The sequence below is a fragment of the Plutella xylostella genome, chromosome 13 (assembly GCF_932276165.1).
Source record: "Plutella xylostella chromosome 13, ilPluXylo3.1, whole genome shotgun sequence".
Taxonomy (NCBI): domain Eukaryota; kingdom Metazoa; phylum Arthropoda; class Insecta; order Lepidoptera; family Plutellidae; genus Plutella; species Plutella xylostella.
In genome coordinates, this window is record NC_063993.1 from 4,087,768 (window position 1) to 4,108,243 (window position 20,476).

The 20,476-nt window shown below is 36.5% G+C and overlaps 1 protein-coding gene across 1 annotated transcript in view; it reads right to left on the reverse strand.

Moving 5' to 3' along the window:
* The window catches only part of LOC105386976 (serine/threonine-protein phosphatase rdgC), a 66,897-nt gene that overhangs the window by 30,570 nt on the left and 15,851 nt on the right, over nt 1-20,476 (reverse strand). The window contains exons 2-4 of the mRNA XM_038111773.2: nt 13,937-14,303; nt 4,814-4,941; nt 533-623 (exon numbers count right to left, since the gene is read on the reverse strand). Of these exons, the coding sequence (XP_037967701.2) occupies nt 533-623; nt 4,814-4,941; nt 13,937-14,162 (445 nt within the window). The 5' untranslated portion in view covers nt 14,163-14,303. The remainder of the gene's footprint in view (nt 1-532; nt 624-4,813; nt 4,942-13,936; nt 14,304-20,476) is intronic.

Here is a 20,476-nt window from a genome sequence, read left to right on the forward strand (position 1 = left end):
GGTGCTTTTTTTCCCTTGTCTATTAATAGATGATTTAATTAGATTGGTATTCAATAAACCCCTAATGTGTTTGTTTTGTGATAGACATAGGCATCTCTAACTCTAACTCGTCTGCTGGTTTATAACAATAACATTATTTTCTTTGAGGAGGTATATATCTAGTATATGTCCAGAACTGGATAGCATTTACACTCTACGTTTGAGTAGAGCTACAGTCCGCATGAGTTGCTCCCCTCGACCCTTTTTTCTTCTCTCGTCTTTGACCCTAGTATAGCATAGGGATATGCGGGGTCACTTTCTAAATCGCTCCAAAGCTTCGGAAAAACAAAAGTGCAGCGCTAACGATCGTTGTATTGTGCTGATTGTGTGACAATTCTTGTTCGTTCGTTCGTCTTCTTAGAGAGGGTTCAGGAGGGGAGCGCTTCAAGGTCAACTCTCAAGATAATTCTTGCGGGTTACGTGTGTACACTCACAAACAGACGCAGTGCGCGAGGTTTTTTTAGTATAACATTATGCAGACGTGTACACTCACAGACAGAGGCAGTGCGCGAGGTGCGCTCGGAGGAGGTGCGGCCGCTCGTGTCGCGCATGTGGCTCAGCAGCGCGTTGAAGAAGTTGTACAACTGCAACAATTATACATATGTTTACTAAGTTATATGGATAGGAGTAGAGTATTCAGGAATTTTATGTTCCAACCGAGATATACCTACATACGGCGGATCCAGGGCAGTCAGCGACTTACAACTAACCTTACCACAGAATAATAACTACACTCACGGGCAATGAAAAGTTTCCACTGAGAAAAGCACCAAATTACTCCTAAACGGAAAATGCTAGCTTAATGACGCCTTCTGCAACATTGAAGTACATTTAACTGAGCATCAGGATATTACCAACTAAAAACAATAATAATATTTTGTTGGAAATTTTATTTCAATATCTGTAAGAATAGGGGCGGTTTGGTGTCGACATTTTGTGAGTGGAACTGTTTCTTTGCCCGTCAGTGTAGTATGACTGTATGACCTTACTGGAAAATCATCTTCGCACGTTGAAAAACCCAAATCCAACAAAGAAGAAGAATAACTCAAAATATAAATTCAGCTAAAAGGGCAAATTTTCCCCTTTACCTAAATTTATATTTGAGGCAACTTCAGTAAAATATTATTACCTTCCTAAAGCTTGAAAAACTGCCGCTAAAGGTATGAATAGACGTGAAATTGATAAATTGAATTAAAATACGGGCCTGAAATAACAGCATTAACACGCTTAATTTAACGCTTAATCTGAAAGATGATAGGTACATTTTCAATTCGGTAGGGTAAGTGTTCGGTTTGATTACTTTTCAAATCTAATTTCTATCGTCTTCGTCAAAGCTCTATACAAGAATACATAAATGATATAATATGACACTCTCTGGAGTCTGGAGGTGAAGAGACAGTCAGCTTTATACACACTTTTGTTTTTTGTGAAACTTACAATATTGGTTCAGTCATTAAAACTGTTTGTGGGTTTTTGGTCTCGCTCGAATTTCGCTTTCGCCACATGTGGATAGGACGGTATTTGTGCATTCGTAGTGTGTATCTTTCTTGTCAAATTAGAAGAACAAATACACTCACATGCAATGAAAAAGTTCCACTCACAAAATGCCGACACCAAATGACCCCAAATTTTTCAAACATTTAATTTAAAATTTTAGGAAAATATTACCTAACTTAGCTAAGCTAGCCTTCTCCGTTTAGGAGTAATTTTTTGGAATCTTTTCATTGCCCGTGAGTGTATAATTAGTGGTGTGAGGGGATATCGTTATTTGACAACATACAGCAAATACATAGGTACGTATCGTTTACGTATTAATTAATTAAATTAAAATTTCGCGCCGCGCTTCTCTTTCTAAACATCACATTCCCGCATACCTCGAATTTCTATGTATAATATTACTTAAAAAATGCAAACAAACTGACTCTCAATCGGAAATACCTATGTATAAGTCCTTCCAAAAACATATTTGAAGGGAACCTTTCCTGATTCTATCCTAAACAGAGATAAAAAGGTTATTAAAGGAAATTGAACATCAAGGGTAAGGGGTAAGGCTCAGGGGGGGTCACTCTAAGACGAAAAACGAAGCTTTGGAGCACTGCTGCGCGAGCCACGACCTTATCTCGTTGTATTAAACGTGCCGATTATAGAGTAACCCTCCAGATGTAGGTAGGGATAATACCTACTTATTCAGAGTATTTCCAGCGCGGTCGTGCGTTCAAATTGCTGATCCTACGTAATCAGGGAGTACCCCAGATCTTATCTTCAAGGATAAGAATTAACCTGATACTGTGTTCCGATACTATCCTGAATAACTACTAATTTCATTCAAATTAATGCATATAAAGAAAACAAACAAAGATACCTATTAAAATAAAATACAGGATGACCCATAACCCATAAGCCAAAATAATCCTTCTAACTTAATTCCTTAGCAAACTGTTAATCTTCATTCTGGACTACTTTTTTTCCTTACTTAGGTATTTTTGTTTAAGTATTTTTTTTAAATTGCTTTTTTCTTGTACATGTAAATATAACCGTATAGGGACTGCAATTTCATAAAACACTGATGCTTTGGAAATTACTAATCCGTTATGATCGTCCATCAAGACCATCAATCAAAAAAGTTATTTATTCTTCAAGGGCTAAAAGGTACCACGAAAAGAATATCTAAGAATAGCAAGGTAAGGGGTATCACTCAATAAATAATATAGGTAATTTTGTTTACTTATGGATAATATACGTAGCATAAAATATATAGGTACCTAGTATCGCCATGTTTTACGATTCTGATTGTTTATTTACTATCCCACATATTATGATGATCATCTAAGAAACATAATCGTTATTGAATTGGTTCATCTCTCTCTATTTTCCTTTGTCAAAGTTATAAAATCCTATCCCGTAGTCTTAAAAATAGAGGTTATCAAGACGCAAGAGGACATAAAAACGATATCAGAATATAAATTGAAAGTCAAAGCTCATTGGATTATAAATTTCACTTTTAGTACGGCTTTAAAATTTTCCACAACCCGATTATTATTTAAGTGGCCAGACAGATAGTCACTGCACTCTGCATTTGTGTGATGTCAAGTATCTATTGACAAAATAATTTATATCATCCTGCCTATCATTACTTTATGTACACATGGAAATTAAGGACCAGTATACAAAGTTCCTATACCTTACCCAATTTACTCAGGGAATAATATCAACGTTTGACGATTTTAATAGGTACTTACCTAATATCCTAATATCGACTTTCAGAAATTTCACGAATTTAGAGTGTGTGTGCATCTACATAGGTACATATTGCTTTATGCATTCGGTTCGACTATTTGTAGGCACGATTCGTTTGCCCAATGAACGCTCAATGACTGCTCAATGACTACTCAATGACTATGCAATGGTCAGCGCGAGCTAAAATGCTAACAAGCGCATCGGGCCGTATTTTAGGGCTCATTGTAGGTACAGTCAGCTGCATAAGTAGCTACTAGCTATACACTTTTGTACCTTGTCAAACTGACTAACCGGCAATTTTTCAATGAATGGATAGGCGGTTTCAGGTTGACAAGGTACGAAAGTGTATAGTTACTTATGCAGCTGACTGTACCTACTAATATGACATAGTTCAATGTCATTTTAGTGCTTAAATGCACATTTTAGACACGTGTTGAGTGCCCACTGAGCATGTTGAGTGTGTTGTCGTTTAATTATTTGAGCGGCATCACACCTTTGAATGTTTGTTTGTCTTTAATTTTAATTTCGATCGGGTTAAAGCGAATTGTGTTCTAAAAATAATGTCTTTTTCGAAACAAAAGTCTACTGCAATTACCTAGATTGAAATGCAATATAACACACACATATACAAACTCATATAAGTAATTATAAGTTATACGTCTGCGACAAAAATATCAAAAAAATCGCATTGCGCGCACAGCCCAGCCTAAGTAGAACTACTACCTAAACATTTTGTAATTCAGACTCAAATCTTATAAGCATTGTTTACTGTAGTTAAATATTTGCCAACTCTTTTCTTATCAGGTTAAAACCGAATTTAATACTTATTTGAGAAATGATTCATAGTTATACAGTGCTTTAGATTTCGTATGCGATAAGAATGCAGGCAAACTACACAATAATTATTATACTGCCACACTGTTATATTTTCCTGATAATTTCGTGCAGTGCCCAATAAAATACCAAGCAACGTAAGTAGGAACATGTAACGGGTGGTTTATAACGGAATTTGAGACATTTTATAAGGCGTTAGACGACTGTTTACAATAATTAAAACGCTCACCATGTGTCCTAAATCACAATTTTTTTTTGTCGTGTGATATAATTACAAATTATAATAGTCCACAGAGTTGAATTATCAAAAAAAAATATACGCACACCTAGTTATCAGAAGACTATCGGATGCATGTGTTACCTACGTAACTGAAACAAATCATAGTATATTATGTATTTAATTAAGAAATGATGACTATTTAACGAATTTTATCTTAGATATGAATGAGATAAGGGGGCATGAACACTTTCAACCTCTACTAACTGACTTACACTACTATACACCTCCTTAATTTCCATTCTCAAACGCGACTCATGTCATGATTAAAATCAACTAACCTAACAGTTTAAAAAAAAACGATATTCAACACTGCATAACTTCTGAGTGGGAGCTACGCTACCACAAACAGATACACACCCACAGACAAACACTTTCAACGTATACCACCTCTCTTCATCCTCCGTATATAGTTAAACCACCTACCTTGACCTGGTCCTGCTCCCCGGCGTACTCGATGCTCTGGAAGATGGTCCAGGTGTAGCGGCGCCGCACCTCCATGCGCGCCAGGTAGCGCCGGTACCACTGCTGGATGAGGATGGCCGCCTTCATTGCTGGGGACAAGCGGGGGAGGGTTAAGATAAAGAGAAAAAAAGGATATAAAATACCACAGATCAAAAAATTAAATAAACAAACAAAATAACTATAAATATCTTTTTATTTATTACAATTTATTACTTATAGGTACTTTACTTAATAAGAAATGTATTAACAAATGTTGTGTGATTTCCTGCACTGGAAACGCCCGCGCCTCAGCTTGCGTTACTACAGTGCAGCGATCGATAATTTTTTCGAATCTACACAAACATATAATAAATAATAAATAAATATGTGGGGACATCTCACACACGGCAATCCGACCCCAAGCTAGGCAGAACCTGTGTTATGGGTGTCGGACAGCTGATATATCTACACAAATACATAGATAGATACATACTTAATATAAATACCAACACCCAAGACCCGAGAACAAATATCTGTGTTTAAACAAATATCTGCCCCAGCCGGGAATCGAACCCGGGGCCGGGACCTTCGGCTCAGTAGTCAGGGTCACTAACCACTACGCCATTCGGTCGTCGAATGGAAAAAACAAATGCCACTTTTGGAACTGACAAATTTGCTTTACATTTTGACAGTGACAGTTGACGATACTGTTCTTTTTCCATATGTTTGTGTAGTTTCGAAAATATGTAAGTAGTATCAAATCCTGTGATCGCTGCACAGGTGAGGTGGCATCCAGCCACTTGACGCGGCACTGATTTTCAGCCGCGTCCTTCAGGAGTTAGAATACGGTCAGCTTTATTCACTACTTGTTCGAGAAAGGTCATATATATATATTTATGACCGTTCCTTTAGAACGCGATGCGTCACCTAGCAGCGCAACGCACCAATGGGACTTCACCTCACACTTAGACTTTTTCTTTCTTTTGAGATTTTAGCTTTTAGCTATGAATCTAAAGTACGAGTATTTGTTTTCCAATTGAGTCGTATTGTTTTGTATTGTGTATTCGTGACAGGGGTGGCAACGCGAAGGCAAAACGAATGTAGTAATTAATTGTCGTCCGTTTTTTAATTTCATGAAAACCTCTTGACTCAAACTACAGTTCCATTCTGATTCTGATTTTAATGTAAATACCAAACCGACAATGCATGCCCAATTAATTAACAAACAGCATTCGGCAAAGCGCATAACTTTTGAACCAATTTTAATGATCTCTCGATTTAATATAGGATTTTCACTTCTCAATCTGAACTCGTCACGATACGCATCTGTATAAATTGTATTATATTCAGTTTTCTTTGTAAATAAACGTAATATCAGCACAAAACCTATGGATTATTAATCGCTTGAACATAAATTTGGTTTGAAAATTCACAATACAATTTGAATCGATTTTCGTTTTGTAGCTTGGACCGACAGGACCACTTATTCAGTATTTAAACTAGTAACTATAACAATCCTCTTTTCTTGTTTAGAGGTTAAAAAGAACATTCGATAACTGTACTGTCATTTACTATGAGGCAACAATGGTAGGTATTTATTTAATTTTTCATTGCACAAAATATACTTCAGTGTACAAAAGGTGGACTTAATGCTATATGGGAACCTTAGCATTTTCTACTTGTGAACCTACAGGAGGTACGTATGGTATCGTAGTGTAGTAGTATTAATACAATACATATTTTATAAACCCAAAAAACGGAATGCAAGGCCAAAGTATACTTATCAGAGCATAGATAAATTACGGCACTAAATAACGGAGAAATACTGCACATTATAGGCTCAAAGTGGACCGATCCACCCCTTCCCTCGATCCCATAAGAAAGGGTTAGAACGTTAATTGCCGTACAACTTTTCAGACGAGCCCTTCCTAACAACTAGATAATGTCCATCCCATTACATGCCCAAAGAATTATTCAAATTTACGAGCCACGAGCCCAACGAGCCGTGTGTGTATAGGAAGACCTTTTTGATAAACATTCCGTACAACACAAAGCCGGGAACTCACGAAATACGTGTAAAACTTGAACTTTTTTGAAACTTTCACAACGTATGACGTTAGTTGTAAAGTTGTTTAACTTTAAGGCCCGGTCGCGCTACACTGAAAGGTACTCGTACACTAGTTTTGAAACTTTGTCTACAACTTTAATTTGTGAGTATTTGCGGATTATGCTTTATACGAGTAATGCATTTTCAAATATTGTGTAGCAGTTTACACAGCATTTGGTCCATGATGTATTACAATGATTGTATAGTTATTTCAAATTAAAAAATCCGCCGAAGTAATTGGTGTTATTAGTCATTACACTTACTATCCATCAACTTAAGGGTAGTAATTACCTAGGTACTTATAATTAACAACTGAAATAAAACACAGACATATAGATAGAAAAAGGAAACTATTATCTCAATTAATGAATCTACTCGTCTGAAAACTAGTCGTCTCGTCCACCAAAATATGAGTGTATCGTCCTATATCCGAGATGATTGTGTTCTATTTATAAACAAGTAGCGAAGAGGACACCCCTCTGTGACGCCGGCGTGGAAATTAGTGTTTGACCCAATTCTATTATCGCGAGAAAACAACAGAGAGATAAATTGTAACATGCAGGCTACGTGGTTACGTTTAATGAACTGTATCCCCATTAAATCGCGTTAAGGCGATAAGTCCGCCTTTGTGTACTTTAACTGTTAACTCTTTTATCTGTACCCATCTTGTGAAATATTGTTTATCTGTATGCAATAAAGTGTATAAATAAATAAATCTAAATTTAATTTCATACATTAAGGCTGGCTTGCACCAAATATTCGATCTCTGATAGTAGACTGTCGAAGCAAGACAGAGATAGATTTCAATTTGATTTAATATTTGGTTTAAATAAAGATTTAAATAAAGGTCATAGCAGAGAATCAGTTAAAAATATGCACGAAAAAAACTAGATGCAAGGAACAGGCGGCAGTATAGGGCGTCTGAATCAAGGAAGCTATAAAATAAATTACACTCAGGTTATCATTAATAAATTTTCCTGTTTTTTAACTAACACAAACTTTGTATAATCCAACAGGGAAATAAATTGAACAGTAATCTAATCTCAAGAATAAATTTGTTTTATCCTGAACTTCATCGCTGGAAAACACGATAAAGTGAAAGTTCTTCAATAAATATATTTATTAGATTCTGTTCTTGGAAAAATTATAGAACATAAACACTCGCAGTACATATATTGTCAGAAATTTGATAGAGATTGCAATATGAGATCTAGATTTTAGTTTGCATTCATTGGCAATAAAAACTGCATGAGTCGACTTGTGAAGTGATCTAAACTGGAGTGGCAAGTACACTTCTGCAAGTTTTATACATGCCAAAGCGGACTTTTGCTATTTATATTGCCAATAATATGAAACCCGCTTATGCTCTGAACTAATGAATGATATCTAGGTACCCTTTAATGATGATGGATCATTTAACCATCTACTAATCGATGTTGAACAACGACAATGAGCTTAATGTCTCCAATCAACAAGATCACTGAGCTTCATTAACCAATCACCGTATCTGAATTGGCAGTCAGCCATATTGAAGTAGGTATATAGACACCATGGAAGTAATCAATACTTACCTACCTAGAGATGGAGGGATTTAATCAGTGTTGTTTACGAAGCCTGATGAAAGCATCTACAGGATAATAAATTGATCTTTTCCTTTTATAATTCACAAATTATTCACCATGTCGTTCATAAATTGATCGATAGGCTCTATACCGAATGTCTACCATACCCATCATTCATACCAATATCTACCTAGAGCTACCACATAGTGGTGAGCCAGTCACTGTTGTAGCATACGAAAAACTTAGTTTCTCGGCGTCACCGCACTAGCCATGACTTCTCTTTATAAACCGTACCGATTGCATTTTTACCTCTTTTCCCACCCCTTTGGGATCGAATTCATTTTTAAAATAAAATTGGATCGAGGTAGACGAGACTGTTAACTAGACTGTTAAAAAACATTCTTATACAAATTTTAGTAACTTTACCAAACAAGCTGAGGCAAGCTGAGCTACCTCAAATGGAAGGACACAGAGATATGCATACCTCAGCATCAATTCATTTGCTAAATGGAGATGTGCCCGTGTCCTAACACCAAAATACAATTTCTAAATGAGTTAGGTGTAGAGCTGGGAATTCGCAAAATTTATGTTTATCATATTGTTGTGTTAGGTTATAAAGTTGTAATATGAATATGAATGTGAGCAACAAAGGTTAAATTTTACAAAAAATCAACTGCATTTTAAAAGAGATACATTTTATAAGCGTTTCCCACAGGATGACCTGCTTTCACACTACCTAAATGCAGATGATAATAAAAAAGCTCAATTACTCAACAACTTACTGAGATAATTTAAAATGTAAATATTCTAAGATGCTTTCGGAGAAAGTTTTAATTTAAATCTTCTAGCGATTGTCTTTTAAAAAAATAACTTTGTATTTAGGAGGTTTTTATTTAGGAGGAATGTTTTTAAAAGTAACAGAGCGTTTGCTACGTTTCTTGCAAAGATTCTCACAAACGGATCTGGGATTAAACTCGTTATCTGATGTCTGGAGTTGTACGGAGATGTTCAGGTATATTTTACCGAGTAACTCAATCAGTTTGTTCTATAAAATGAAATGAAATAGACTGTATGTATTCCAAGCCCAAGATGTTTTTGGTAGAACATACAATTATTTTATCCTTATACATATTATGTATAATGTGGTACCTATATGTAGCATTTACTTTAGTTTAATAAAAAAAATATTTGTGATGTGTGCAAACCCGATGTGGAAGACACAGGATGAATAATATAAAATTAGCTGTAATCCACACAAACATTTCCTGGGCACAAAATCTACAATAGCCGCAATTCAAACACACTGCACGTATTTGGGTGGATTTCAACAAGTCCTAAAAAATCTTCATTTCCGTGGACTTTTTTATCTTAAGGTTTTTCATATTAAAAAAACGCTTTTATTAAAGATTTTGTTAATATTAGTATTCTTTCTTAATGGCTAGCAGATAAGTTAAAAACTTAACGAGATACAGATGATTAAAAATTTCGTGCCACGGCGATGAACCATGCCTTCACGGCAATGAAAAAAGTGTCCACGGCAATGAAAAAAACATCCACGGCAATGAAACTAACGTCCACGGCAATGAAAGAACTGTGCTATGGATATGAAAGAATCAATCCACTGCAATAAAAAAAACTCTGTGAGGGAAATGCAAACTTAGGCAGATTATGTATGGTAGATAGAAATATTTGGATAGATATTGGAACGAAAGAATGAACGACAGTATGTATAAAATAATAAAGAATGTAGTATGGAATTCTTTAAGTACTATTATGGGGTTCGTATTGCGACTTATAAAAACGAAATGTTTAATTTGATATTAATATCGTTCACAACATATAATTAACCTTACCTATTATAACATCTATATTTTCATAAAGTATAATATTATAAAGTATACGAACTGTTAATTTTATGTAAAATTCATAAAATATACTATGATATGACATAGTCTGTACTGAATTACACATCACCGAACAAACCCCTAGCACCAAAACCTAAAGATAGGTGCAGTTAGGTGCACATGTTCGTCAACAGCGAAGCGGGGAGCAGCATGTGCACTTAACCGCTCCTCCTCGCTTTCCTCGTCATCGCACCTATCTTAAGAATTTTGGTGCTAGGGGTTTTAATGGTGTTGTGTAATTTTACACAGATAACGTGATATGATAGAATATTTTATGAACTCTATGATAAATGAAAGTATATTTTAATTGATATAATAATATGAAATGTATGTTATCATCATCAGCCTATAATCATCCACTGCTGAACATAGGTCTCTCCCAAGGAGCGCCACAACACTCGGTCCTCGGCCTTCTTAGTCCGGCTACCTGCCTACTGCCTAAGCTTTCACATTTTGTTAGCTATGTCGGTGACCTTAGTCCTCTGACGGATAAACTCTTTTCTGATACGATCCATTAGAGAAACCCCAAGCTTAGCTCTCTCCATAGCACCCTGAGTGACTTTAAATAGGTGGACCAGTCCCACTGTCAGTGTCTACGTCTCTGCACCATACGTCATCACTGGCAGATTGCACTGGTTGAAGACCTTTGTCTTCAGGCTCTGAAGAATGGCCGAGGAGCATATATGTGACGATGATTCCCGAATGCAGCGCAACCCAGTTAGATGCGCTTTTCAGCCTCTTTGTCAAAATTGCTTCTGCCTAGCCGAATAGTCTGCTTGAGGTAGACATATACCTAGTTGTCTCACCAACGATCAACGGCTCCCGTTTGATGTGAACATTCTACATGACTTTCATCTTGATCAAGTTCATGCTATTCTATTATCTGCTGGGGGTGTAAGTACCTGCACCTGGCTCTCTCGAATGGAACCTTTTTGCATATGCCCAAGGTCTAAACTGCCTTTCTAAGCTTGGACCATTTCCGACCACGCTGGTCCACTGCGGGTTGGTGGGTTCACATATCTAAATGTGCTAAATCTAGATATGCATATTTCATCACGATGTTTTCCTTCACCGTAAGAGCGATGGTATACATTGTAATTAAATTCAAAGAGCTCATTGGTACATGTCAGCGCCGGGTTTGCACCCGCATCTCTGGCATGAGAAGCGGGCGCTTGAGCTAATACCGATCTTATTTATACATAACGTTAATTATAATACTTATGTTTTAATATTTAGTTTTTATACAACGCGATACGCGTCCGTTTTATCGAACTGCAAAAAGAGGTAATTTGTAGGTAATTTTAGTGATTGGTACCTGTATTATAAAAATGGTAGATATTTTTCTTTCCCTTATCATACATACCATGGCGATGAAAACATATGTCACGGAAATGAATAATCTGGGCACGGAAATGAATAACCAGGCCACGGCAATGAAAATAAATTATTTTACAAGACATGGCGATGAAATTTTTCTCATTTCCGTGTCTTTTTTTTCATTGCCATAGCAAATTTTGGCCACGGAAACCACGGAAATTAAAGCATGGCGATGAAAATCAAGGCATTAAATATAAATAACAAAAAAAATATTAACTCTTCAAAGAAACAAACACTTTATACGATGAATATTTTCAAAATGCTTTCTTTTGAATGCTTACTCAAGAAGACAAACTTAATTTTATAGAAGTTATATCTATCCACGGCAATGAAAGAAAAAATTTCCAGTTACCAAAAACAAATATAACTTTCACTATAGCGCGAAATCGTGGCCACCTGTGTACCTCTTTCTACGTCGAGCAGTTAGGCGACACTTGTAAGAAACGATTAGCGCACCGAGGGGGGTACCAAAGTTCATAGATAAAACAATATCATTGATCATGTTTAGGACACGGCAATGAAATTTAGTTCTGGGACACATGGATTTTCACTTACCGTTCGTTATATTCTTTATTTATTTGAATAAATCTATTTCGTAACAATACTTTAACTATTAATGTATCAAATGAAACTAAGTTTAAATCTAAACACTCAATATTTTTTCATCAATGAAGAATAATACAAAACGAGGTGACCTGGGGACAAACACGGCAATGAAAGATTTCGAGGTTTAATATTTTTTTGTAAAGTATCCATTAATCCTATTGATAAAATATTTACTGCTTCATATAGATTACTATTCCACAAAACCGGAAAAAAATATTAGAAAATTAGATCTTTGTTTTTTAGTACCGATTTCATTGATGCCACGCAAATTTTGGCCGCGGGAAATTCACCCATTTGAGTCGCTTTGTAGAAGTATAAACACGTTCCGTATCTTTATACCTTTGTGAGTATTATGTCCCAGTGACCAGATTATTCCTCCTCTTTTGCAAATTTTATCTTGAAATAACTGAATAAATACCTGAAGTGCCATATTTTAACTCCCACGCCTCCCCTAAACCTAATACCTACGTGTTTCAGCCGTAGCTATAAGTACAATACGACCTTTGTAAAGATAATTGGGTAAACGGTTAAAGTGCTAGTAATCTACTTATAGAAGGTTCATTTTATGTATGACTGTCTCAACTTGGAACTATGTACTCTTAATAATTGTAATGTATAAGAGAAAGATATATAATATTTTAAATAAAAATAGGCTTTAATATTATAGTATTAAAAATAAGCTGTAATGTAGTAACGATAACGTGACTACAATGTTTAATAATTAAGTGCTCTGTAAATGTAGGTTCTTACTACGTACGGTGGCCTGCGCCTAAAAGTATACAGGCGGAGTTTTTAAAATAGCGATCTCAAGCTTACATGCTGCTCAAGCACATCCACATAAACACCACTGCTACACACATCACACACAACACGTCCCCGGATTTATAACAGATGTAGCTGGTCCCTTCATCATCAGGGATCGCTATTTTAAAAACTCGGCCTGTATACTTTTAGGCGCAGGCCACCGTACCTAACATATTCATTTCAATTTAGTCACTTTGATAAGATGAGTCGTGGTCCAATTATCCAGAATCAAAAATATCGCATTTTTACTTAACATTCCATAACTATACATACTGTACGAAAAGTGTCGCAAAGCCGTGAAGATGAATATTTAGATAAGAGCAATTTACTGTTCATTTTAGTAGGTAGGTATTTACTTTAGCATCCGAATCTACTGTTTACACAATAATGGCTGTTAGTAATAACTACTTAGTGAGTACAACGTAAACTTCGTAACGCGATAGTCCGGGGCAATAAACACGAATAGCGTTCATGAATCAATCTGAAGTTTAATTAAAGTTTCAGGCACATTTCAAGAAAACATTGTGAAACCAGCTATCTTGCAAGACAAAGAAATCTTTTGTTGATTTAGCATAAAAATAGCTACTCTAAACAAAATGTAATGGTTAGACTAAAAAGACTCGTTTTCTAACTAAATGTTTCATTTATGCTAAGTGTGAACAAGATTCAAGTCACTACTCTAAATGAAATTCAAGCGACAACCGCAGCAGTATCCTTTTCTATATTCCCTTTCCCGAGTACTTACTTCTTTCAGCCTTAGTCATGCTGACGTCATCGCGGCGCCAGAAGCGCAAAAAAGGCGCGAACGCTTTCATAGTGCACTCTCCGTTGAGCACCTTCTTGCCGAGTTTCTTGGGCACCTCCTGCTCGATCTCTGAGCTGCGACACGAGGAGGAGTCATCACCAATGCTCCTGGCGCGTCGCCCACCACGGAAGCTCACACACCCGCAACCCTCGCTCAACGAAAACATTTTCCCCGAGCTCTTTGTCTTCTTGTACTTCTTATCTTTTCGTTTTCGCGTACATCGCGGCGACTTTTGGCGTTGCTTAGGAATATTGACTCGTCCGCGGGAATAAGAAATATGTTTTCATGGCCCAGTTGATGCTGGTGTCTGTAAGGAAAATAAGTTTACGTTAGAAAAATGCTCTCACATCTTTGCCGTCAAGTGAAGCCATAAAGGCAGATTTAGATGGGGTCAGTGACTGACGCCAAAATCGAAACAAGTAAATTGATATCAAGTCAGTAGTGGCGGAAAATCAGTGCTGACTTGTAAATTTTCATATAAATATTTTAAGTCAGTCGAGTCAGCGCTCACTTGTTTAGATTTTGGCGCCAGTCACTAACCCTGTCTAAATCTGCTATAAAACAACGCCTTGAAAATAGACAAATGGGCAATTCTGTGAATAAAACGGGCCTTATATATTCTTCACGACGTGAGTCTACGCAACGGGCATCTATCACGCGTCGGCAACTTGTCACTCACGGGGATGTGGGAGCGGCTAATAGCCACGTATTAATTTCCCCAAATTTATCGCCCTTCCAATTTGGGATCCTCTTACACATCCACAAATTAATAGGTAAAATGAGACCCTTGGATTTGGTGAAATGGTGACAACATAACGTAACATAAATACTCCCGCCTGGTTCTAATGCTGTGCTCCCTTGCGGAGAACGATTTTGGTGGCTGTAATTAAATTTAAATGTAAACATATTATAGGCATTGAGCACATGGAATGGGCCTCTTGAATAAATTAACTAGTCAGGTATGTTGTACTTAATTGAAAGTCTCTGAATTTATTCTTTAGCAATGTACATAACAGCTACCTATAATACATTATTATGATTCTACACTGTATAGTGTACATGTATAAATAATTGTCATAGTTTCGGCTGAAAACAGGCAACTAAAGTGTTATTACTAGGACGAGGCTGTAGGCGCCATCAGTACACTTACTATTAATTAAAACTTCGGGAATACATGTCGCTGAAAATATACATGTCTATTTACATAAAACAGTTCGTATGTTAACTGAGTCTGAACTTTATCTGAAAATTTATAGTTTTACGCTCCATCCTCCATAAAGGGCTGCCCTAGTTTTAAATGTCAAAGGTTATACATATTTAATTTCTTTATGTAGTACAATTTTATTACACTTATTTAGAATATTGCTTAACATTTCACTCAACTCAGTACTTGAAGAGTGATTTTTTCATAGCATAAAGGGACCGTAGATTTGAATGTTTATATTATGGTTTAAAATTCGCGCTTTCCCGATATAAATTAATGATTTCCCGTGTCTTGAACTCTTGAAAGGCGAACAAACGTAAGGACGAACAACAAAGTGATCCTATAAGGGTTCGTTTTACCTTTTGAGATACAGAAGGTTCTACCTTTTTTGGCATAAGATTTTTTTGCCTAATCTCGTATTGCATAGTAACGTTTGGTCAAAGTCTCGTTACGCCGAAAATCGTATGGCATAAATCTCGTTTAGTAAAAAGTTATTTCGCATAACATTGTTTAGCCTAATAATGGTATGGCCAAATCTTGAATAGCCTAATAATGCTATGGCATAGGTTTATACAAAGTAATAATATTCGTTTGGCTTTAACTTCGACGGAGCGTCTCCCAACATAGCGCAAACTGGTGCCTTGTATTGTTTCCGCTGTTTGAAAAACGCTCCGCTCCGCTTCGCTGCGCTCCGCTTTGGTTTTGATGAACATGTGCCCTAACACGCTCCTCCTCGCTTTGCTCGTCGTCGCACCTATTTTTAGGTTTCGATCTCATGGGGTTTGTAATAATTATATTGGTCGTTAACTTTCGATTTTTTGATCATACAATATCGTGATTTTCGGGATGTAGGAGAAAAATACCAAAATTTGTACATTTACTACATACTTAATAAGATAACATTAGGAGAAACAAGATTATACATAGGTATAGACGAACATAAATTTGAGCAAACGAAACTTAGGTGTTTAAAGATTGTGCCTAAAGAGTTTTAGACGAAACGAGCCTTATGCCACATAAGTCTTGGCAAAGTGATGGTTCGGCCAAAAAAGTTTAAACCATACGAGTTATGCGAAATGAGTTTTGGTCAATAAAGATTATGCCAGATGAGCGGAACCCGATACCGAACCATCAAGAAAAAAATTAATCACTCATGCCCTGCAAGTAGGTGTGGATTACCCGAAAAGAGGCATCTAAATATATCTTTTCGTGCTCAGGGAAAGTTGCATTAAGTATAAGCATTTTTCTATCCTTGGGTAACAATTTACTGTTGGACATATATATAATCTATCCAACAATATTTTTACAATAGCCCAGATTTTGTGGAATTACTTGAATTTTCTAATCCCTTGTGCCCACAGCCGTTATATTTTAATTAAGGTTTTATAGCTTTCATATCTTTACGCAGAATCCTCTCTGAACAAAAGGTAGGTCTCGAAAGATTTAATTATTGGTTATTGGTAAGGCTCTATTGGTCTTGCGAGCCGGCAATGCTTTTTAAAGAGATCAAAGCCCATAATGAAAGTTTAACGCGTAATTAAATGAAAAATCATCAGTAATTTTCAAGACTTATCTGGCAAACTCACAGAGCAGCAATACAATGAATTGTGTTATCTCGACCATAAAACTAAAGTTTGCAACATTACTCGAATTAAGAGCTTCGTGCTCTGTTTTAATGTGAAAGTTTCGAAATCGCAATGTAATTTTGAACATCTAATTACACAGTCACTACAACTATGTAATGTAACCTACCTATCTATGTATGTACCTAATAAGATTTCGCTGCTAAAAGCTTCGGTAGTGTGACATTTAGCTTGGAGTTTCATTATGTGGTTTGCCGCGGGTTACTCGCAATGTAACCCCGAGTGCGGAAGAATGCTGCCTCCCCCCGCCTGTCCCCTACCCCTAGCCCCACCACCCTTCCCCGCCCCTCAACAAGGAATTCGCGATAGAACTGAATAACATTAATAACTACCAACTTTACTTACATCACGCGCAACAATACCAACTGTGTGCAGTTGCAATACTAGCTAATGCATACGGTAAAAGGTCACATATTTAAGTCGCCGTCGGCTTGCTGTTAATTAACTAACTTCAAATAAGCATTAGTTGATTAAATTACAAAGTTGAGGTTGAGTTAGGTATGACTTATTCGTTGTACTGTTGAATACAAACTGATTATATAGTTTAGTCCGATTAGCATTCGTATCCGAATATTACCATTTCCATGACAAAAGGGACGCGATTAAATCACGGCTGGATGTTTCCAATTATCCAGCGACTGGAATAGGAATAATCTGCGTAAACTCGCACAGTGTAAAGATAACATGGCGGCGTGTGACTGCCGCAAGATGGACGACCTGTCTGGTCAGTATCAGAACCCGCTGACTTATTGTGAAAAGTTACAGCAAATCCTCGCCCTGCCACTTTATTTGACAAATGGTTTAGAAGTTACGAAAGCAATCTGCTACTATCTAGGTGCAGCTAGCTACTACAAGAATTTATCCCAGAGTGTGACTTTAGTTTTACCTTGCGGGAATTCAGCACGCTAGTGACAGGGTAACAAAGTTTTGCGACAACAGCTTTCAGACAGGCAACTACTAATATGTACTCTAGTTATTGAAATCTCAAAACTAAACACAAACACTAACAAAGTTACATCATCATAGAGCACTCGCCGCTTGTAAAATGAGTATAAACAATACTTGCAAGCAGACTTCAATCAAATTCGATTATGCTAAACGTACACAAATTCCATCTACTTTTAGACTGGACATCACAAAGCGATGATGTGATGCGGCGAATGGATTGAATTCAGGCGACAATTTAAAAGATGCCAGCGGATATATTTTCGTCCGCAGCTACTAGTAGTTTATCTAAGAAGTCAGTTTGAATGGGCGACGTCGTAAACCCGATTTTACTTTATTTCCCTCGGGAAAAGCGTTTTGGTTAGAAAATTCAACCCATGCCCCGAACGCCTCCTTTTCAATGCTCTACATTTGTTGATTCCGTTGAGTGTACGATTTATAACCTCATTTATTTGTTACTTTTCATACTTCCCATCTAAAACTCGTTTAACTCTCACTTTATGTTTTACAAGAGGATTGGTCTTAAAATGTGTGTTCTTTATTCCGAGATTTTCTTAAGGCGTCTTTTAGACAATCTATAGGAAGTGCAAGAAAATAACATCACATTATATTGAGTGCTTTCATAATTCGCGATGAAAGGTTCGCCTTGTATCTGTACATAATAAGATCAATGTTTCGGTAGATAGGTAGGTACTTTACTTTCTTGTGACTTTACCTACTTAGGTAGGTATATATACACACTTTTTTTTAAAAAAGGACAAGGTAAATTACACTTTTTACAGAAGGACGGACGGTTCTATTCTGTTCTGATACTAAAGGTCCTTGGTCCTGGCTACCTAAATAATAATACTATGTAGAGTGATTGATTGTAATTTTTATTTTAATTATACGATTGCCGATTGGTGACGCTATCTAGCCATTAATTATAGTAGGTACCTATTCATCATCAACCAACAATAATTACCCTCTCCTGGTATCTAGGTTTCGTTAGTCATTTTGCATTGATCGTGTAATAGAAAATTGATTCTGAATTATCTGAATATGACGTGCAGGCAAGGCCTAGGTCTTGGACTAGGCCTTGGACTAGGCCTAAACCCTTCCTTCATTGGAAGGAGACCCGTGCCCCAGCAGTGGGGACGTAATGGGTCGTGATGATGATGATGAATGATGATGACGTGCAGGCAACGGAGTGAAATTTCTTTTCACAATCTTATTGTAATTATTTTTTTAACCGTTTTGTAGATAGATAAGACGTCGTATTGCCCGAGGGCCGTAATAAGCGTAAAACTGAGGTTAAGATGCAAATCAGGACTCAGGACCAAGTGGTGGGTGCTAATAAAAATGGTAATCTTATACCTTATTTTAAAATTTTGAAGACAACTGTCTTATCCTTAGCGTTTTTGTATGTTTTTTTTAAGGCATGACAAATAAAAATCTAATGAGAAGTTTAAATATAGGTATGTACCTTATCTACTTATACTATATATATATATTTTACAAATAAAAAAATACAATGTTTATTTCTGTGTAAAATAATAAATTACAACTGATGTTTATTTTCTGTATAAAGGGTTTCGATTTAGAGCACCCTACGGTACGTGAAATATGAAAGCCTCACATTACAGATAGGTGTGGGCCCCCAACATTCTTGAGTTATGAAACACTCAGGATAATAATAATTATATTGACTTTGGATTCTAGGTTCGTATTTTTGTCATAGGCTATTTATCTTACACTAGCTGTCCCCGCGAGCTTCGCTTCGCCTTAAAAAGTTTTCCCGTGGGAATTCCGGGATAAAAAGTAGCCTATGTTCTTTCTCAGGGTCTTAACCATATGTATACCAAATTTCATTCAAATCAGTTCAGTAGTTTTGGCGTGAAAGAGTAACAGACAGACAGACAGACAGACAGACACAGTTACTTTCGCATTTATAATATTAGTTAGGATAATAGCAATGCGTAAAATAACGATTTTAAGAAATGTAAAATATATTTTCCTCAAATAAGTACCTACCTTTTCCCGCGTCAATTCAGAGAACTGACGACAGAAATATCCGCGTAATTGAATCACCTTACTTTAAAACTAAGTTTAAGTTTGAAGGCTGAAGTTAAAAAGTTTATCGAAACCCTTTTATATCCTCGCAGTTCCTTTTAACTCGGTCTTGAAAGTTACGGAGTTTTTTTTTCTTTTTATACATAACAGCCACAGTCCACTCCTTGGCGAAAAACTCCTCAAGTCAGCTGGTTTAGAAGTACATATACGAAAAATATATATTAGGTAGGTAGGTACTAAAGGTACGTTTAGATGAGCAACGATTGAACTCATAAATTATTGAACCGAGTTAAACATATTTTTGTCTATTTGTGATTCTAGGTAAGTACTAGAATGTTACATTATCCCACAGTGCTGACAAAGGCTCTCCTTATCCTGGTTTTGGAAGGCAAAGCTATCGTAAAAAATGGTGTTATATGAAAACTATAAGACGTATTGTTTAACTTTGAATAGACTCTCTAAGATTCTGCAAATAAACCCCTTCACCTTCACTTAATTTCTTCATACAGAACAAAACCCGTAGTGCCAATTAACGAAGACACGCTTAGAGTGGAGTGTACTACACCTCGTGTGCAGTTTACGACGCGGAAACGTGTCAACTACAGTGGAGGTCTGGGCAGCTATTCAGCAGACTGG